This window comes from Eurytemora carolleeae, unplaced genomic scaffold (genome assembly GCF_000591075.1).
Source record: "Eurytemora carolleeae unplaced genomic scaffold, Eaff_2.0 scaffold1169, whole genome shotgun sequence".
Classification (NCBI taxonomy): domain Eukaryota; kingdom Metazoa; phylum Arthropoda; class Copepoda; order Calanoida; family Temoridae; genus Eurytemora; species Eurytemora carolleeae.
The window spans coordinates 24,612-43,252 of NW_019397137.1; the positions used below are offsets into that span (position 1 = coordinate 24,612).

The window sequence follows — 18,641 nt, forward strand, 5'->3', positions numbered from 1 at the left end:
TTATACTAGCTTATATTCTATTTTATAAATATTACCAATCTACCGAGAAGGCAAATATGAAAATCATTCTCTTGTAAAAAGATATTTCTCTCTTAATATCTAAATATCCCAATTCGACAAATAAGTCAAAATATCATAAAAAAATTTCCCTAGCATAGAAGACAAAAGTTGATTAAAAGGGTTAATATTTTTTAATACACTAGAAATTCAAGGCGCTTCGCGCCCTTCTTTCTAGCCTTAGAGGGCGCTTCGCGCCCATCTCCTAAATTAATTGTGAACATGTTCTCTTTGTGTACATCGTAAAACAAAACAAAAATAATTCGCGGATTTTCACAAAAAATTTCGCGGATTTTCAAAATTTTAAAAAATTTAATGATGATCGAATTTTGATGGAGACAAATATTTGAAATTTTGATGATTCATAAACCTTCCCTGGAGTCCCTAGATGTCCCACAAAAAATTTGGGCCCGATCGGTTCAGCCGTTTTGACGTTTATTGGATACAAACAAACAAACAAACAGACAGACAGACAAGCCAAATTTATATATAGATGATTCCATGGAGAGGACAATTTTACAAGTTTTAATAGCTGAATTGTGATAAGAATCTAAAATAAATATTTTTAAAGCTTCTTTCTCACCTATTGAAACCCTAAAATTTTTTATGAGATACCAAATATCCACCCCTCTAATAATTCCAGTAAGGTAGTTGAACTGAGTATGCAGTGCTGTGGAAAACTTCTTTCGGATTCATTTGAGACATATTAAACTTATTAAAGATCTGTAAATCCTGAGTTTGAGCGCAAATTCGACGTTCTAAACTTCTATTTTGGGGATGGATACGTTTTCAGTATTAGTTCAACTCAATTCAAGAAGCTAGGTATGTCCATTGGGCCCCTTCTAGATCAAGGCTTTTCAGCCTGACATAGTTTAGATCTAACGTGAAAATAAAAGTTTACTTAACCACGGGATCCCTTGACCAATTTTGTCTAATTGGTCAAGGGAACCCTTGGGTAAAATAAAAATCTCTCGACTTCCCTGTAAAGTAGTTGTAAATAATTATTATTATAACATTTCTCTCAGGCAGTTAGAGAGTTTAAATCAATAGCGAAAAAAATAATGATCATGGGGGGCATTATTACTCAAAGGGAAAACATGCTATTTCTTAAAGTGTATGTTACCTATTGAAAGTTTAGACGTGTCCAGGGTATTCCTTGAACGAGAAACCAACGAATTTTCATCTAACTTCCATAAATTTAAACAATCACATCATTGTGATAAAAAATGTATCTTATCGACAAAGTCCTATTTTCGAGTCCTATATTAATAAAACGAACGTGCATCTTCATTTCTTCATTTACAAAATATATATTTTTAATTTAAACTGGAAGAAGGATTATTAAAAAACCTTTTACGTTCTTTAGTTTTCCTATTTAAAAAGCTAGTTTTAAAACAATTATTTTTATTTTGGATAATGGATAATGGATAAATCTAATAGAGAAAGGTTTCCAAATATTTAGTGGATTTTTAAAAATTCCTGTTGCGCATTTTCTGAGAAGTTTTTGTTGACCCCCAACCTTCAGTCTAAAAATCAATATATTTTTGAGAAAAAAGAGAATTTTAGCAAAATAAATAATTTTTAATATTTACGTTCCATTGAACACATTTAACACAATATGCATTACGATGAAGTAAAACATCGCTTACATGGATGCATTTAAGTCAACGTTCGGAACTTTAAAGTCATTTATCACTGGAAGAAGTCAAGGTTCGGAACTTTAAAGTCATTTTTTACTGGAGGGTTAAGTTAATTCCTCTCGGATGTCTATACAAATATGCTAAAAACAAAAGCCCGAAAAAAGCATTAAAAAATCGGCTCTAGGTCAATAAGAGATCATGATATTTTCATCTTTATTTCGAATGGATTATGAGCTCAGTCGCTTCAAGTTCCGCGATTTAAAAACTTCGGCTCAAATCGTAATTTCTTAAACCCAATCTTCGACCCAACTCTGACGACAGCTTGTGCCACGTGATTGACAGCTGCAACATGCAAGATCTTAGGCTCGACTTAAGGAGTTAGGCCCAATGAAAATAAAACCGACCTGGGTTGGTTTTAGTGGACAATAAGCCTCAATATTGAGTCTTGTTCTCATAAAAACTCGGAATGCGCCAAATCCTACCATAAAAATCCGCCAAATAGAATGTAAAACGAGCAGCTTGAATCCGAAAGCTCAAGCGGTGAAAAAGGCCCAACGACAGCTTAGATCCGAGCCGTATTTTCCCGAATTTTCTAAATCGCGGGCTCTGATTTCCAGAGTTCCTCAAACAAAAGTTCCAATCTCATGACATATGTTGATAGACATTTGTACCAAAATCATTATGTTAATAACTTTAACGAAAATCAGTCAACCAATATTCTAAATAAATCAAATTTATGTGATTGAATTACTAATTTGGAATCTTAAATGTTTATTACCTATTAATTGTTTTTAATTCCTTTTTCTGTTTGAAGTCCAGGTCCGTCGTCACCAGGTAACGTTCATCTAAACTGGACTGTCTTTCAGGACGTCTTTTGATTGACTGCATACCATTGTAAGATTTAGAACTATAACTATGTCCATTGGAGGTGAAACAATGTCTGTGGTTTGTATTATTTATTAGATTATTTTTGTTTTGTCCTTTATTATTGCTTGATGGACTATCTAAGGAAGGTCCATTGTTGTTTTTGGAATCGTTACTAATATAGAAATTTTGGTCAAAAATCTGTGACTGTGGTTTCTGGTCGAGGATTTTGGACCGGGGTTTCTGATCAATGATTTGGGACTGTGGTTTCTGATCAAGGATTTGAGACTGTGGTTTCTGATCAAGGATTTGAGACTGGGATTTTCCATTCTCCATTGCATCTGTAATATTTATAACTATGGTAAATGTACAACTGGATTTCAGGCAATTTATCAGTTTATTTTTGTACAACAAGCTCATGTATGATGTACATGAACATACAAAGAATGTGTACGGCCTAAACAATAATATTATTGAATAATTTAGGTTTCATCACACATATAATTGACTGGTAATGTATAGACAGTTGTTAACGTACAACACATGAATCTGTTATGAACACAGAGTTTCGTACAATGCAAAATTATGTACGGTTGAAGTGTGAGATGAGCAAGGCGGGTAGTTAGCTCGGAAGGTCTCTTAACAGGAATAAATACAATCTGAATGAATATCTGAACACGAACAGTTTTTTAACTATAATAAAATGAATTTCTCAGGTGGAGGGGGGTAGGGAAGGTTTCAGTCCCCTCCTCACTGTTTAAGTCCGGTGTGATGCCTGGAGAGAACTCGTACCTGCAGCGAACTCTGATTATGCTACGCGGCAAAGCGCAAGATTCTTTAAACATAAACAAACACTTGAATTTATGGAACGGATTTGTTTCAGTTCTAATATAATGATTTTTGACATCGCTGCAGGTACGAGTTCCCACAACAATCCAGCTAGAGCGAGCTGATGAACCGGGCCGACATCAATCCAGCTAGAGCGAGCTGATGAACCGGGCCGACATCAATCCAGCTAGAGCGAGCTGATGAACCGGGCCGACATCAATCCAGCTAGAGCAATCTGTACAGTACACATACAGAACATACCAGGAGAAACGACACAGTACATTAAATTAACCCGCCCTTTATATTGCCCCCCCCCCCTCAATAATCTGTCATATTTAGATAAAAAAAAATATCGTCATATCTAACAAAAACTTGAAAATTAATCTAAAAACTGTTTTCCTCGGTTTATCTATCTATCTAAAATGGTCTAAATTGGGTTTCTTTTCATTTTTAGCCGGCAGCAGAATCAGGACCCTGTAATAAATAAATCAATCAATCGCTCAATTAATCAATAAATCGCTCAATCAATCAATCAATATATCAACTAACCAACCAACAAATTAATAAGTTAATCGAACTATCTTTCAACTAGCTTCGCAGCCCCATCAATTAGTAACGTTATTAATATTACATCCAAATATGTCTTTATATCTAAGTTAGGTAGTAATCTCTGTCTGTTTTTTCTTCAACTACATATTCTCGACATTTTAACACGTTCGTCATTATTATTCTTAAATACGTTGAAGGATTTCGACTTTTTGCAAAAAGTTCCATGGGTTTATTTATCACTCGGGCAGAAAAGGAGTTTTTCCCTGTGTTATTAAATACCCACCTAACTGTTTCCTTATGTTATAATACCCACCTAGCTGTTTCCTTATGTTATAAAATACCCTCCTAGTTGTTTCTATATGTTATAAAATACCCATCTAGCTGTTTCCTTATGTTATAAAATACCCACCTAGCTGTTTCCTTATGTTATAAAATACCCGCCTAGTTGTTTCCTTATGTTATTAAAATACCCACCTAGCTGTTTCCTTATGTTATAAAATACCCACCTAGCTGTTTCCTTATGTTATAAAATACCCACCTAGCTATTTCCTTATGTTATAAAATACCCACCTAGCTATTTCCATATGTTATAAAAATACCCACCTAGTTGTTTCTTTATGTTATAAAATACCCACCTAGCTATTTCCATATGTTATAAAAAACCCACCTAGTTGTTTCTTTATGTAATAAAATACCCACCTAGTTGTTTCGTTATGTTATTAAAATACCCACCTAGCTGTTTCCGCCGCATGTGCAGTATTACTCCCTTTATTCTGTGCATGCCGTTTAGCAGCTTCTTCGGACATCCTTATTTCTTGTTTAACAGCGTTGGCGAATGCTTTCCCGAACACCTTGACAAAGAAACCGAACTTTCACGTGACCCTCCATGCAAAGATAGCAATGCCCGAATCCCAACGGTACCCTTGATGCCTTTATTCCTACAGTTTAAATACGGAAGTCACTTTTTTAGAGAAGCCACAAATGAAACTGATCAGGTTTCCGAATTATAAACATTAATATTTAATTCATACTTGATTTGGGTACCGTTGTGAATTGCCATCTATGTCACTTTGAAATTAATTTTTCAGTCGTTTTAACTCATACCAGGCTGCAAAAATTTTAAGTTAAAATAATTATACCATAGATTCTGACAACGGTGAACGGGGGGTGCTTCTAGGTGGTCCCAGGTAACTCCCTTGCTATTTCACCAAAATCAGAAAACTTACCTTCTCAAGCAATATTGATTAATTGATTGAAATAATATTTTTATGAAAAATTTGCCATGCTAACAGTCATATCTCCAATTCCAAGCAAGCTATGGAACAGAAAAAACTATTTCAAGAATTCTCAAATCAAAGTAAAGAAATCCTTTTTTATACCTCTTATATTTAACTTAAGTACTGAAGGCGTTAAAATGGCGCAACGTATTTTTAGAAACACCCCTTGTTGTTAGAACCTATGGGATATTTATTTTAACTTGAAATTTTTGTGTGAACACTTTAGAATCATCAAATAATTTTTTTTCTAGTAAAATTCTACCGGCCGTTAACATTTAACATTTCACGCATATTTATTCTTTTTATATCTTACTTTTTAATCTTCTTCAATTAACTTTAAAAATTAAGAAAATAAAGGGCAAATCAAATGTATTAAAAACATACACAACGAATTCAGAAAAGAACATTTTTAATTCACACTTAAAGGGAAAGTCGACGGTATTCCAAAAACCTACAATTTGAAGAGTTGCATGTCCTATTCACAAAGATACCTTTAACCCTTCATTTTACTATTCGGAAGATATCCCATTTTAGATCAAGAAGAAATAAATTGGTTTTCAACATTTTGTTCAGGTGTAAGGTTTTATCTGTTTAAATACTTTAACTACTGTAGATGTGAACTTTAACTGTAGGGGGTAATTTACTATCTTATATGTGTACAATATGTTTTACTATCATTTCGGTACTTACCAAATTGTCACATTTATGTACTAGGTAAATTATCAAATTATTAGAACTTTGTGTTGAAAAACATTATGCAGAACTGAGGATTAATTTATCCCGTTGTGATCATACATCGCATGGATATTGGATAACTTTAATTGTGGGATTAATTAAGCATTGGTCTTTCATTTTACAGGTGCCCAAATTGGATACCGAGATCAGGCTTCGACCACGGAAAAAACATCGAAAACTATTTTCTGACTAAAGAAAGATATAACTACCTGTGTTCCTGCTATTATTATCTGTATCAACTGTTTCGCCATTTTTAAATTTTAAATTTTTATCTGTAAAAGGAAAACTTGAAGGGTACAGGGCGTACAAAGAACATTCATCATATACTTAGAAATAACAATAAAACTTGCTCTAGTGAACAAAACAAGAAATGGTTGGCGGTTTATGCTCAAAGATGAAGGTTGCTTTTTCTCCAAGATGTTGGTTGATTTTGCTCCAAGGTGTTGGTGGATTTTTCTCCAAGATGTTGGTAGATTTTGCTCCAAGATGTTGGTGGATTTTGCTCCAAGATGTTGGTGGATTTTGCTCCAAGATGTTAGTCCAAGTTAAATGATTTGCTCCAGGTATATGAATCTACTGGAAGTACGTGGATGGTCGGTTTGCCTGTACCATAGCTCCTCCTTGCTTCTGAACCCTGTAATAATAATCACAAAATTAATTATTAGCAAGCTGCAAAAATAATTCTTTCGACCGACTTCTCTGCTTCTACGACTCACAAGACACTAATCTAAGTGACCGTTTACGCTTACAATTCCTTTAAGATTGTCTAACAGACAAGTTTTTCAATTTTCCCTTAATTTACCTGCGGGGAAGAGGGAACTTGATCTTAGAGTCGTGTGTCTGTGTAACCAGAGGACGACGACATTTACCAGCGGCAACAGGTTCACACCTAAAAAGTATTAACAAGGCTGGCATTTTGATGTCCAATTTTTCCCAAGATCATCAAAAAGTAATGCTTGAAAGAGTTGAAATTATTTACCCTTGAATTATCACAATGCAAGGTTTCTCTGATAATTTATTACCCCCCCCCCCCCCAAGATAAATTAGATTTTTTTTATTGGATTGGTATTAACAAAATGAGAATAACATAGTTCTTCCCGATTTCATAACAATAAAAATTTCTTTGAAACAAAAATACGCATAAATGTTTTAAGTAATTGGCTGTCAAAAGTGAAAACGCAGTTACGTTGACTAAGAAACTAAGATTCAATAAGGACCAATAGTATGTCTATGGTGTCGGGAGGATTTCATCAAACTTTTTATTATTCAAATCTATTTTTGGTATAAAATGCACAACAGAACAGTTTAACTGGAACATTACTGGCATTTTGATTCAAAAAAACTAAACTTAACCTTTCAAAAAGCGATCAACTTTTTAACTCAAATATTAAAGATATTCGTATTTATGAACATTTTTTCTCGGTAAATGGTATAAAAAATTTCATATTTTTATATAGCACTATGCAGTATGCATAGAAAAGCTGAAAGAAAATAATAAAAATAAAAAAATAACGGAATGAATTTATGAGTATTTTCATAAAAGCAATCTTATGATGATACTTTGTTATAAAGCAAATAGTTTTACCAGTGGTAGCCTTAAAATAAGCTGAACAGTGAACAGACGTACATTGCACGGTGTTTTATATTCATTTTAGTGTTTAAAATCCACACTGAAAGTCGTCTTTCACTGGTCCCACTGTATGCAGTATATAATTACCTAATAATCTGGATAGCGTGAGCCCTGGCTCTATGCCTGGCGCCCATGTCACGATAACACTAAACAAAGATAAATATAGGTTTATTTTTTGTTGGTCGATGGAGCATAAAACCGCAAAATTATTTACACATTTTAATGGATAAAAACTTGCCTGATTTGATAAAAATAATTTAAATACCAATTGAAATCCCAGATTTTCTTTGAGTGATATATATATAATATATATAAATATAACATGTGCTAACTATAGCTGGCGAAACGGCTTAACCAAATTGGCTGAAATTTTTTGAGGGAACCCATGGTTATTGGTTACCCTGGGGAATGTGGATAACATTATAGTAAAAATTTTCTTTTAACATTCATTTTTTTCTGGGGAATGGGGATAACATTAAAGTAAAAATTTTCTTTAAAGGTTAAATTATTTTCTCCAAAATTCAAACTTTTTTTTAAATGTTTAATATCAAAATTTCACTAGCAAAGCCAGGCACTTCAGTTAGTGTAAAATAATATAAAATAAATTTACATCATTAACGAACCAATACATTCCTCCCCCGGCCCTTTCTTCACCTCACATCCCTTTCCTCCTTTCCCCTTCTACCTGAGTGATGGCCCCGTTGACGGTGAGGTCCCTGTACTCCCTGTACATGTTGTGGGTCCCAGATCTGGAATCATATCGCAGCCAGATTCCAAAATTCTAGATAGAAATCTTAGTCATGTTGCAATTATGTAAATTAGTAATGTTTGTATGTCCGATCAGAACTCATGAACCCCTGGACCAAATTGCCTTAAATTTTGATTGGGGAACTCGCGCTTTGAAATTGAAATTTTCAGTTGGGAAAAAGAGCTAAAATCGTGACCATGAGCGGGTAAATAGTGGGAGTAACTTTAAGTACCCTGGGCAACGATGGGTTTCCAAGCTAGCTGATAACATTATAATTAACCTTGATCTTGAGAGGATTCTTCTCCCTGATCTCCTCTACGCTGACGATCTCCCCGGTGGTCTTCTTGAACTTCCTGAGCTGACGGAGGAAATACCAGAACCGAGATCTTGCAACAACAGGGTCGGTAGCGAAGATACGCATCCTAACAGATGAACATATTAGGTTAAAGGGACTGTTGGCGTTATTAAAATTTAATGGGATGGGATGTCCACTTGGAGAGTTAATTGCCCGATTTGCAAGAATAGCTTATAAACCTCTCTTTGAATAACAAATGAGGACGATTGTGCTTTTCCGAAGTTAATAAGAGGCCAACAAATGCAGTAAATGCTGAACAATGAATTTAAAGAACCTGTTCTCTGCCCAGCAAAATTCTATCTATTGTTTACAATCTCTGTTATCGTTCCTGAGCCATCCTAATACGTCATAAGAAAAAATGATTTAAAGGGAGGGGGGGGGGGAGGCTTTCCCCCTAAATCTAACGATTTCAACATTTAAACCAGATGTAATGGAAATTTTCGTACGCCATCAATCAGTTTAAACCATACGTCTGTAAAAGCTATATTTAAGCCCTGTTTAGGAAAGAACTAGAATGAATGTCAATTTGGTATAGAAAAATGTCAATTCGGTATAGAAAAAAATGTCAATTTGGTTTAGAAAACATAGCAACTGAGCAAATATAAAATCATTATATGGCTATAAAGCTAATGTCGTAGTGGCCAATGCACAACTTTTAAAAATATTGACAACATATCATTTGTCAAGGGTATTCTAGAGTAACATTAGAAACAACTGATTAACGGCTGATTTTCAGCTGTTCAAACGCTGATCAACAGCTAATCCATAGCTGATCCACAGCTAATCAACAGCTGATCAACGCTGATAGAAACACCTGATCAGCAGTTGATCAATAGTTGATCAACAGTGATCATCTTCTGATCAACAGCTAATTAACGGCTGATTAACATGTGATCAAAAGCTGATAAACAGATGATAAACAGTTGATCAACAGCTGATAAACAGATGATTTACAGCTGAACAACAGCTGATCAATAGTTAATAAACAATTGATGAACAGTTGATCAATAGTTAATCAACAGATGATCAACAAATTATCAACAACAATCAACAGCTGATGAACAGTTGAATAACTGTTAATTGATGCCTGATTAACATCGGATCAACAACTGATCCATAGCTGATAAACAGCTGATAAACAACTGATAAACAGCTGATAAACAGCTGATAAACAGCTGATCAACAGCTGAGTAATAGCTGATTAACAGCTACAGCTAATCAACATCTGATCAACAGCTGAGTAATAGCTTATTAACGGCTGCAGCTGATCAGTATCTGATCAACAGCTAAGTAATAGCTGATTATCAGCTACAGCTGAATAACAGCTGCTCACAAATTATTATTGTTTAGGGTATTCTAGAGAAGCAACGAGAACAAATTAGATCAATGGAGAATAATCTTGCTGAGCTGAAAAGTGAAATGGAGGAAAAATAAAACATGTTTATATTGTTTCCCTGGTTTAAGTGCTAATACAGCGGGACCCATTAAACTGTTAAATAATAAGTAGGAAACCTACCGAGAACTCAAGACTGGACTGAATTCAAGCATAATCACCAGATCAACCATATGAAGATATGAAGTACTTCTATTAACTTTCATAATATTTAGCCTATATTCAACCCTGCTTTTATATGCATATTTACTCTGTTTATTCTATAACTTACAATTTTATATGTGAATTGAAGCAAAAAGAAAAGATTTTAAACTTATCTATATAAACAATATGACTGGTTTCTGTGAGATCGGAAGACTTCACTAAAGATTGACTAGAGAACGTTGTTTCTCATCCCTGAGCGGATGCCTAAACTATCTGGAGAACGTTGTTTCCCAGCCCTGAGCGGATTCCTTAACTCTCTGGAGAACGTTGTTCCCAGCCCAGTGCGGATTCCTAAATTATCTGGAGAATGTTGTTTCCCAGACCTTAACTATTTAAGTAGTGAACCTTCGGAGATAAGGGGATCTGGTTAAATAAACATTCTCGTCAAGAAATATACCTACGTGGACGGTGCTCCACCCACTCAGTCGATGCACCAAATGTAAGCACTCATTTAATATATTCGTGTGATTGATTGATTGTAAAATAATGATTAGTTGATGATATTGATTTAAAACTTTTAAATCATATGGAACTGATTAATATTGTGATTTATTTTTTCAGTTTCCTCTTTGCTTTCCTCGTTCCTAGAGTATAAATGAACTGTGGATATTTACAGAAAAAAGCGCGTGAGAAATGGGTATGATGACTGAGCATGCGTCCGGCATTTGGCGTGAAGACCTAATTGAAAATTAGGTGAGAAATGCACAACGTCCGAACCATCAAGATGGTTATGGGGGAATCTATGGGATCGGAAATGGAGCCTGGAGGTGAGCCGGCAGGGAGGGAGAAAGTGGGAGGGACAGGAAGTGGTGGGGTGGGGGTAATGATGAATTTACCTGTAGAGGGGAGTGACCGGCTCCGCTTCTGTTGGGAGTTTTCTCCCAATAACAGTATACTCCTTCAAGGTACCTTTAGCCTTCATTCTTCTGCAAATTATCAAGAATTATCAGAGCTAACTATAAATGGATCCATGGCATCGTTTACCGATAATATTTGAACAAATAAATATCATATAGAGCTGGTTATTATAAATATATGTGTAATACATTACTGAAAATTACTACTACTATACGGGCTAAAATGTAAACAATGTGTACTGCATTGTTATTTACACTTCGTGGTCTACTGTAAACAATGTGTACTGCAATGTTATTGTTTAAACTTCATGGTCGAACTGTCCCGGCTGTTTACGCTGCAGACGGTCATGTTCCTTGGCAACAATGCTTATTTTTGTCGTGAACAAGTTTCATAAAAAAACACCACTTTATTTTTTTTTGGTAAAATTAAGTTTTTAAAAAGAAAAATCAAATAAATATTCATTTATTCATAGATAAGTAATTGAATCTGGGCGAAAGTAAAAATTATTTAATGGGGAAAAAATTATTTTATTATTTTCAATGAAACATTAAATTCATGCATTTTTGCTTTCAAACTAAACTAATTGCAAGTGTGGGCGACTGGGCGAAGAAGAAAAAAAATTCACAGAAAGAAAATTTGAAAAAGCATGGTTTTCCTTCTCAGATGCGTCGTAGATGAGATAGGCGATAATAAAAGGAGGAACTACTGTCAGAATGGATCTCCTGAAAAATTTACAAAGGTTACTTTAGAGCGTACAAACTAAAGGGTTATTTTTTCGATAAAAATCCCACTCCGCCCCCCCCCCCACCCCCCTCCTTCTTAAAAAAGTTTTTATCACTGAATTAGGAATAAAGATGGTTCTAAGGGGAATGTAAAAAATGTGTTTGGAACCCTAGATATACCTAATTCTCCATAATGTGTTTGGAACCTTGGATATACCTAATTCTCTACAATGTGTTTGGAACCCTAGATATACCTGATTCTCTACAATGTGTTTGGAACCCTAGATATACCTGATTCTCCACAATGTGTTTGGAACCCTAGATATACCTGATTCTCCACAATGTGTTCGGAACCCCGGATGAAATAGCTCCTGCGAATGCTCTCTGCTCCATAGGAGATAGATGGTACTTGGTGGTTCCACGGACCTAGATTAAACAGAAATAAGAATTAAAGAAACATAAAACATTTTGTAAAATGAAAATCCTATGACCCGATTCAAGATGTAGCTTAAAGGGACTGTAAACGCAAATTAAAGTGACCGTTCATGCAAAGATGGAAATGCCTTATTTACAACGATATCCTTGAAACGTTAATCCGATCTTAAATATGATTTTTCTGACACAAAAAGTGTTTAATTCTGCGAGTTTCTCCATTGCTTCTTATCAAACAAATGTTCAAGTCACTTTCGCTGAGAAACTGCAAATGAAAATTAAAGGCTACCGTTGTAAATCGGGCATTGACATCTTTGGATGAAGGGTCACTTGAAATTACGCAACAATCTCTTTATGCTACGACAGTTACGTACACTAATTTGAACCACTTCATTACAATTTGAACCGGACTACAATAGATAAGGTTTAACTACGTATGAATTGAAATCGTCAAAACTTTAGGAGAAGAAGAACTGATACAGGACACCGGTTTAAAAGTACCTTGACTCCAAGATGGCCGAAGCCGAGTCCAGTACGGATAAGTGAAGTCCTCATTTTCTGTAATAAATTATTAAAATTTTCAAGGCAAAACTTTATCACAGGGAAGGTGTTTGATATATATACATTTGGATTAAATTCAGGTAAGATTGCAGACACAACATTAGTGCATTGTGCACGAAAACAAAATTAAAATTTTTATCAAAAATATAAATATATGCATATCAATAAATTTTGATTTTGTAAGGGTAAGTAGTTTTAAAAAAAATATTTTTATAAAAATATATAAATTTATAAACATGGCAAAACTACGAAATATCAAAGGTTGCTGGTAGAAGATCTATGTATTGTTGGCGAAAGGTTCAAATAGAAGATTGGGAATTTAAGTTGGGAATATGTTTGCTTTTAGTTAAAATTGGGAATGAATGCATCTTGTAAAAAATGCGGGAAAGATCAAGATGTTCAGGGATTATGAGAAATCCCCCCAGTAGTGTTTCAGAGCAATCATCGTTTTCATGTCTAACTCCGGACCTGGAAATATTTGATAAATTATAGGAAAATTCAATATCAATTTATTACAGGGTTATATATTTTCAGAATCCCCCCCCCCCCCATGTGGAGGGAAAAATTATTTTTGCTCATTTACTGGGAAAATATTTTAAATTGGCCTAATTTCATTCTTTTTGATACTTTAAAGTTTTAACATAAAAGTTAATTTTATCTTTTCTAAAATATCATTTATTTTACCCAATTCAGCAAATAAAACCCCCCAAAAAAAGTTATGCAAAAATTTTCTCCGACAAAAGATATTTACTAAAGCGAATTTTCAAAACGATTCATCAAAACGATCTTATCAATCGTTTGAAAAATCGATTTGGTTGAAATCTCTGGCCAGAGATGTCCATGGGTACCCAGTACCCCTGACCTTACCTATACGATGTCCATGAGTACCCAGTACCCCTAACCCTACCTATTAACGGATTCATCTGTGACATGTAGCAGCATAACCAGAACAACCAGCAGCAAATACCTGTCAGCAGCAAAGACATCTAAACAAACATAGTAACTATTATATTTTTTTTTGACCTGTCATGACCTACAAAAAAGGCCCAGAACTATCCTTTTCTTCATTATCTCAGGAAGGTTTTAGCTCAAGTGAGCTAAAGATAAATAATACATAAAGTTACATTAAAATGTTTTCATGTTAACAGTACTTCTACTTTATGGGAAATTTTGAGCTAGGGGGGTTTTATTTTACTTAATTATCCGAAGTGAAGAAACGTGACATCCCACCAAAAAAGTAAAACTTAGCTTCCCCCCCCCCCCATGGAGATAATTTAACCTATGTAGGTGACAGGTGGGGATCCTGAGGTACAAACTTAGGCGCCATCACTATGAGATAATTTTACCTGTATAATTGAATTGTGTGAACCCTGGGGTACAAACTTAGGCGCCACCCCCTTCTTCCAATAAGAGATAATTCTACCTGTATAAGTGACTGGTGTGGACCCCGGGGCACAAACTTAGGCGCCACTCCTCCCACAAGACCCCATATCAATGTAAACATCAAGACCGGCAACCAATGAGCCACCATTTTCTTTTCTGAAATTAAAGAAAGAATTTTTTTCGACTCGTCTCCATCTCGTGACGCTTGTCGGTGATGATCCATTCGTAGTCACCCTCCTTGCTGTCGAAGGTGCCCTTCTGCAGAGATCTAGGGAGCATATATTCTCAATTAATTGATGCGATCAGTTTTCTAATCAAGTGATGCGATCAAATGAACCATCAATCGTACATTTTGTAAAATCTGTGGATCTTTATAAACTAATGTGTGTTCAGGGTGTTCAAAGTCAAGAAGTTCTCCAGCTCGTCCTACGGAGAACCCCTATCTTCAAGCAACTAATCCTACAAATCTCTACAAATACATTGAATCTACCATTATTTATCTTACCATTCAAACTACCAATCTAAGATTTTTATGTAAACCTTTTCTAAAGCCTATTTTATATTCTTGAAATTGAATCTAATTCTCTAATATCATACATATCTTTAAATAGAACTGTCAATAAGTTTTATAAATGCTTAAAAGTCTAGCCACTTTAGTTTTATTTATTGGTCTTGTCTTTCAGACCAAGATGGGTTAGTTGTACTTTTCTAACTTATTTTCGTCCTCTTTCTCCAGGTTTATAAATCATCCGTGATAAATATTCACATGGAAACTTTTACTCCATATTGCTTGATTCTTTTCTAACGGATGGTTTATATAATATATATATATTTGTTGTGATAATTGTAATTCTTCCCTCAAAAGTTCCGTGCATGCCTCCACGCACTGAACCAGGTGATTAATTATGAACATTAAAAGTTGAGCTTAAAAATTATCCTGAATTCTCACAACCACTTCAACAACTCTTATGCTAGGCTGGCCTTGAGTTCCTGTTGATCTAGACCTTTAACCTCTCCGCTGACTCGCGGAGCTAAACCTATCTGCATCCTTGGTCTCTGGGATGAAGATGCTCTACTCTCCTCTCACCTACTAATCTTGACACCCTGTGCCTTGGGTAGGTCATGAGTTCTCTACGTATACAAGACTCCAGTCTCAACGGAGTCCGAGTGCTCCTGTGTCTTTGGACGCTTGGTTGAGTTCTCTACAAACAAGACTCCGATCTCAACAGAGTCCGAGTGTTCCTGTGTCTTTGGACGCTTGGTTTGAGTTCTCTACGTATACAAGACTTCGATCTCAACGGAGTCCGAGTGTTCCTGTGTCTTAACATCAGTAAATAATCTGCCAGTACATCAGTAAATAATCTGCCCGCACATCAGTAAATAATCAGCCAGTACATCAGTAAATAATCAGCCAGTACATCAGCAAGTAAATCAGTAAATAATCAGCCAGTACATCAGTAAATAATCAGCCAGTACATCAGTAAATAATCTGCCAGTACATCAGTAAATAATCACCCAGTACATCAGTAAACAATCTGCCCGGACATCAGTAAATAATGATAATCAGCCAGTAAATCAGTAAATAATCTGCCAGTACATCAGTAAATAATCAGCCAGTACATCAGTAAATAATCAGCCAGTACATCAGTAAATAATCTGCCAGTACATCAGTAAATCAGCCAGTACATCAGTAAATAATCTGCCAGTGCATCAGTAAATAATCTGCCCACATATCAACAACAAAAACAAGACAATAAAAAAAAAGCAAACTTTATGTCACCAAATGAAATTGATAAACTAAGTGCCGATAATCAAAAAATAGATTAAATAATTCAAATCAAATCCATAAATACTGCAATAGTCAATATTAAATCAATTCAATTAAAATAACAATCAAGTATATATTCTCGTAAAAAGTAGTAATCTCTGTTTGTTTGTTTGTCTCAATTTTGATATGGAAACTTAAGGGAACCACAGGAATATTTTTATCTTGGTTTTGAGAGTCAAGTTGAGTGAATCGACTTTTAAAGCGAATATTTAGTTTCCCGGTTTAATCGACCGAGTGCGGGTAATCGACGGGTGTAACTATAAGCAACCTGGGCTGCGCCGGGCAATTTAGCTAGTATGAGAATGTATTCCTAAGTTTAAGAGTGAATCTGGGTCCAAGTTCCTTTAGACGAACCTTCTCCTGACTCTTGATATCATACTTATGGTGCCTAAAAATTAATAAGGTTAATTATGATTTTGGTACAAATAACTTATAAAGCTTTGATACAAAGGTTACAAGCTCACGCGCTAAAATTAATGATGATTTTGTCAGTTACTTGTTAAATACTATGGCTAAAAACAAATGCCCTGTAATTCTAAAATTTTCGTGTTCAGGGCTACAAAAATTTAGTTCAGGAGGTAACATTAAGCCCTTAGCGTACGACAAATTAAAGGCGACCCAGTCATGATAATTAAATGCAACTTTTCATAGCATTTCAAAGGAATAAATAAAAGACTTACAAAAAAAGGTTAAAAAGTTAATTAGACATTTGAAAAGATGTCTTTCCACCTGAAGAAAATGTAGTGTTGTGGCGTTAAATACACTTGAAAAAGATGTCCACCCCACCCACCTGAAGATGATGTAATCTCGTTGAACATATTTGAAAGATGTCTACACAACTCACCTGAAGAAGATGTAGTCTCGTTGAACACATTTGAAAGATGTCTACACAACTCACCTGAAGAAGATGTAGTCTCGTTGAACACATTTGAAAGATACAACTCACCTGAAGAAGATGTAGTCTCGTTGATTGTGGAAAGTTGCAACTCTTTTACCAGTAAACTGAGGATCATAGTGAAACAGGGAGGCAAGCATTCTAAAAATAAAGAGTTTTGCAGATAATTAAAAATTAAAAATAAAAATTTCGGGAAATTTTTTAATTAAACACGGGTTTGTGTCAAATTTCCTTACCTTCCGTGAATAGTGGTTTTAAATAATAAATAATTAGTATACAGTGAGAATCATAAATTATGTCATAAGAAGACGACTGCTAAGACTCAAATATTGATTTTAAATATTCCAATGAACATGAGACACAGCAGTTGTGCACTGTATACAGACCCACTTTACTGAATATCTTGATTTTTAAGTTACTAATAAAACTGTTAGCTCTGTAACAATACTTAAACGATGTTTTACTTTTCTACGGTTTTATGGGTATCGCTGTAACATATAAAAAGTTGCGTTTGAAATCCCAGAACACTGTCTATTTCCTGTTGTTTCCATATTTTCAAAATTGTTGATCTAAGGCAAGGGGTGTATATTTTTGAAAATTACCCCCTCCGCGCCGCAAATTAACTTCCGGGGACGGGGGGGGGAGTATGATTTATATAAGAGGAAGGGGGAATAATTACTCAAGAAAATATACACCCGTCTTAGGCAAAAAACGGAATAATTAATATCCATATCCATGTAGAAAATTGGAGATTTAGAAAAAAATGTCAACATGCTTGCAGCTGATAAAATTCAATTTATAGAATTTGTTAAAATTAAAAATAAATTAATATGTTAAAAAAATAGTATCCATATTCTCCTACCTGGCGACCCCGTGACCGAGCCTGGTGGTGAAATTGTTCAGAATAACTTCAGGTCTGTGTGCAGTAATGGCTCTGTAGTTCTTATGCAGATCCTTCGTGATCTTCACATTACTGAATAATCAATCAATCAAACAATCAATCAATCAATCAATCGATCAATCAATCAATCTACAAGAAATCAATCGAAAAAATCTGATATATCAACTAATATACAATCAAGTCCAATCCAAGTCCAAGTCCAAGTCCAAGTCCAAGTCCAAGTGTCCAAGTGTCCAAGTGTCCAAGTGTCCAAGTGTCCAAGTGTCCAAGTGTCCAAGTCCAAGTCCAAGTCCAAGTCCAAGTCCAAGTCCAAGTTTATACCTGAGCTTGAAGTAAGCTGTTGGACCTTCAGGAAGATGTGTGACCACAAGACCGTTGGGACTTCTGTTATCCTCGTTTATAATAACTAAAATATTAGGCTATATTAAAGGGACTGTATACGTAATTTCAAGAGACCCCACCCCTCAAAGAAAATTAAATGTCTGATTCACAATAATACCCTATCACCTTTATCTAAGTATTAATGTGGAGGATATCCTCGTTTTTCCATTTTAAAAAGTATTGAATAAAACTTAATAAAAATGAAAACTTAATTCTAAAATTTACAAAAGAAAATTATAAGACTAGGAAAATGTGTTATTCAAACGTTTTCAATGGTTATTATTATTCTTTAAAATCTGGGGAGAAAATAAAAATTGGACAAATAAAGGCAAGTTTAATCACCCTTTTTCATTCTTTATACCCAAAATTTCCACCCCCCCCTATAGGTAAAAATGAGCAC

The 18,641-nt window shown here is 34.8% G+C and overlaps 5 protein-coding genes across 8 annotated transcripts in view; all 5 read right to left on the reverse strand.

The window, feature by feature from the left end:
- Nucleotides 1-3,232, reverse strand: part of LOC111712253 (eukaryotic translation initiation factor 2-alpha kinase 1) — a 16,481-nt gene extending 13,249 nt beyond the window's left edge. The window contains exons 1-3 of the mRNA XM_023486822.1: nt 2,476-3,232; nt 1,537-1,583; nt 1,181-1,240 (exon numbers count right to left, since the gene is read on the reverse strand). Coding sequence (XP_023342590.1) covers nt 1,181-1,240; nt 1,537-1,583; nt 2,476-2,981 — 613 coding nt within the window. The 5' untranslated portion in view covers nt 2,982-3,232. The remainder of the gene's footprint in view (nt 1-1,180; nt 1,241-1,536; nt 1,584-2,475) is intronic.
- The window catches only part of LOC111712258 (peptide methionine sulfoxide reductase MsrB), a 25,030-nt gene extending 19,194 nt beyond the window's left edge, over nt 1-5,836 (reverse strand). The window contains exon 1 of one of the 2 annotated variants that reach the window (XM_023486828.1): nt 5,824-5,836. The gene's annotated coding sequence lies outside the window, so the exon portion shown is untranslated. The remainder of the gene's footprint in view (nt 1-5,823) is intronic. The other variant, XM_023486829.1, reaches the window with a different exon arrangement.
- A 385-nt stretch (nt 5,837-6,221) lies between these two features.
- Nucleotides 6,222-11,213, reverse strand: LOC111712259 (60S ribosomal protein L18a-like). Its single transcript, XM_023486830.1, has 6 exons — nt 11,117-11,213; nt 8,609-8,750; nt 8,266-8,361; nt 7,668-7,726; nt 6,753-6,839; nt 6,222-6,584 (listed from the first exon to the last, which is right to left on the reverse strand). Exons 1-6 carry the CDS (start codon nt 11,200-11,202, stop codon nt 6,524-6,526), a joined length of 531 nt encoding a protein of 176 aa, XP_023342598.1. The 5' UTR covers nt 11,203-11,213; the 3' UTR covers nt 6,222-6,523.
- On the reverse strand, nt 11,205-14,401 carry LOC111712260 (V-type proton ATPase subunit e 2-like). 2 transcript variants are annotated; one of them, XM_023486831.1, is made up of 6 exons: nt 14,277-14,401; nt 13,761-13,839; nt 12,794-12,850; nt 12,189-12,286; nt 11,794-11,860; nt 11,205-11,490 (listed from the first exon to the last, which is right to left on the reverse strand). In XM_023486831.1, exons 1-5 carry the CDS (start codon nt 14,382-14,384, stop codon nt 11,798-11,800), a joined length of 405 nt encoding a protein of 134 aa, XP_023342599.1. In that variant the 5' UTR covers nt 14,385-14,401; the 3' UTR covers nt 11,205-11,490; nt 11,794-11,797. The 2 variants fall into 2 exon arrangements, with proteins under 2 accessions (XP_023342599.1, XP_023342600.1); XM_023486832.1 differs by lacking the exons at nt 11,205-11,490; nt 11,794-11,860; nt 12,189-12,286; nt 12,794-12,850 and adding an exon at nt 13,061-13,321.
- Nucleotides 14,389-18,641, reverse strand: part of LOC111712256 (ribosome production factor 1) — a gene marked incomplete in the record, with an annotated part of 6,451 nt that continues 2,198 nt past the window's right edge. The window contains 5 exon segments of one of the 2 annotated variants that reach the window (XM_023486824.1): nt 14,389-14,504; nt 16,375-16,452; nt 17,011-17,100; nt 17,822-17,932; nt 18,182-18,266. In XM_023486824.1, the coding sequence (XP_023342592.1) occupies nt 14,399-14,504; nt 16,375-16,452; nt 17,011-17,100; nt 17,822-17,932; nt 18,182-18,266 (470 nt within the window). 2 annotated transcript variants of the gene reach the window in all.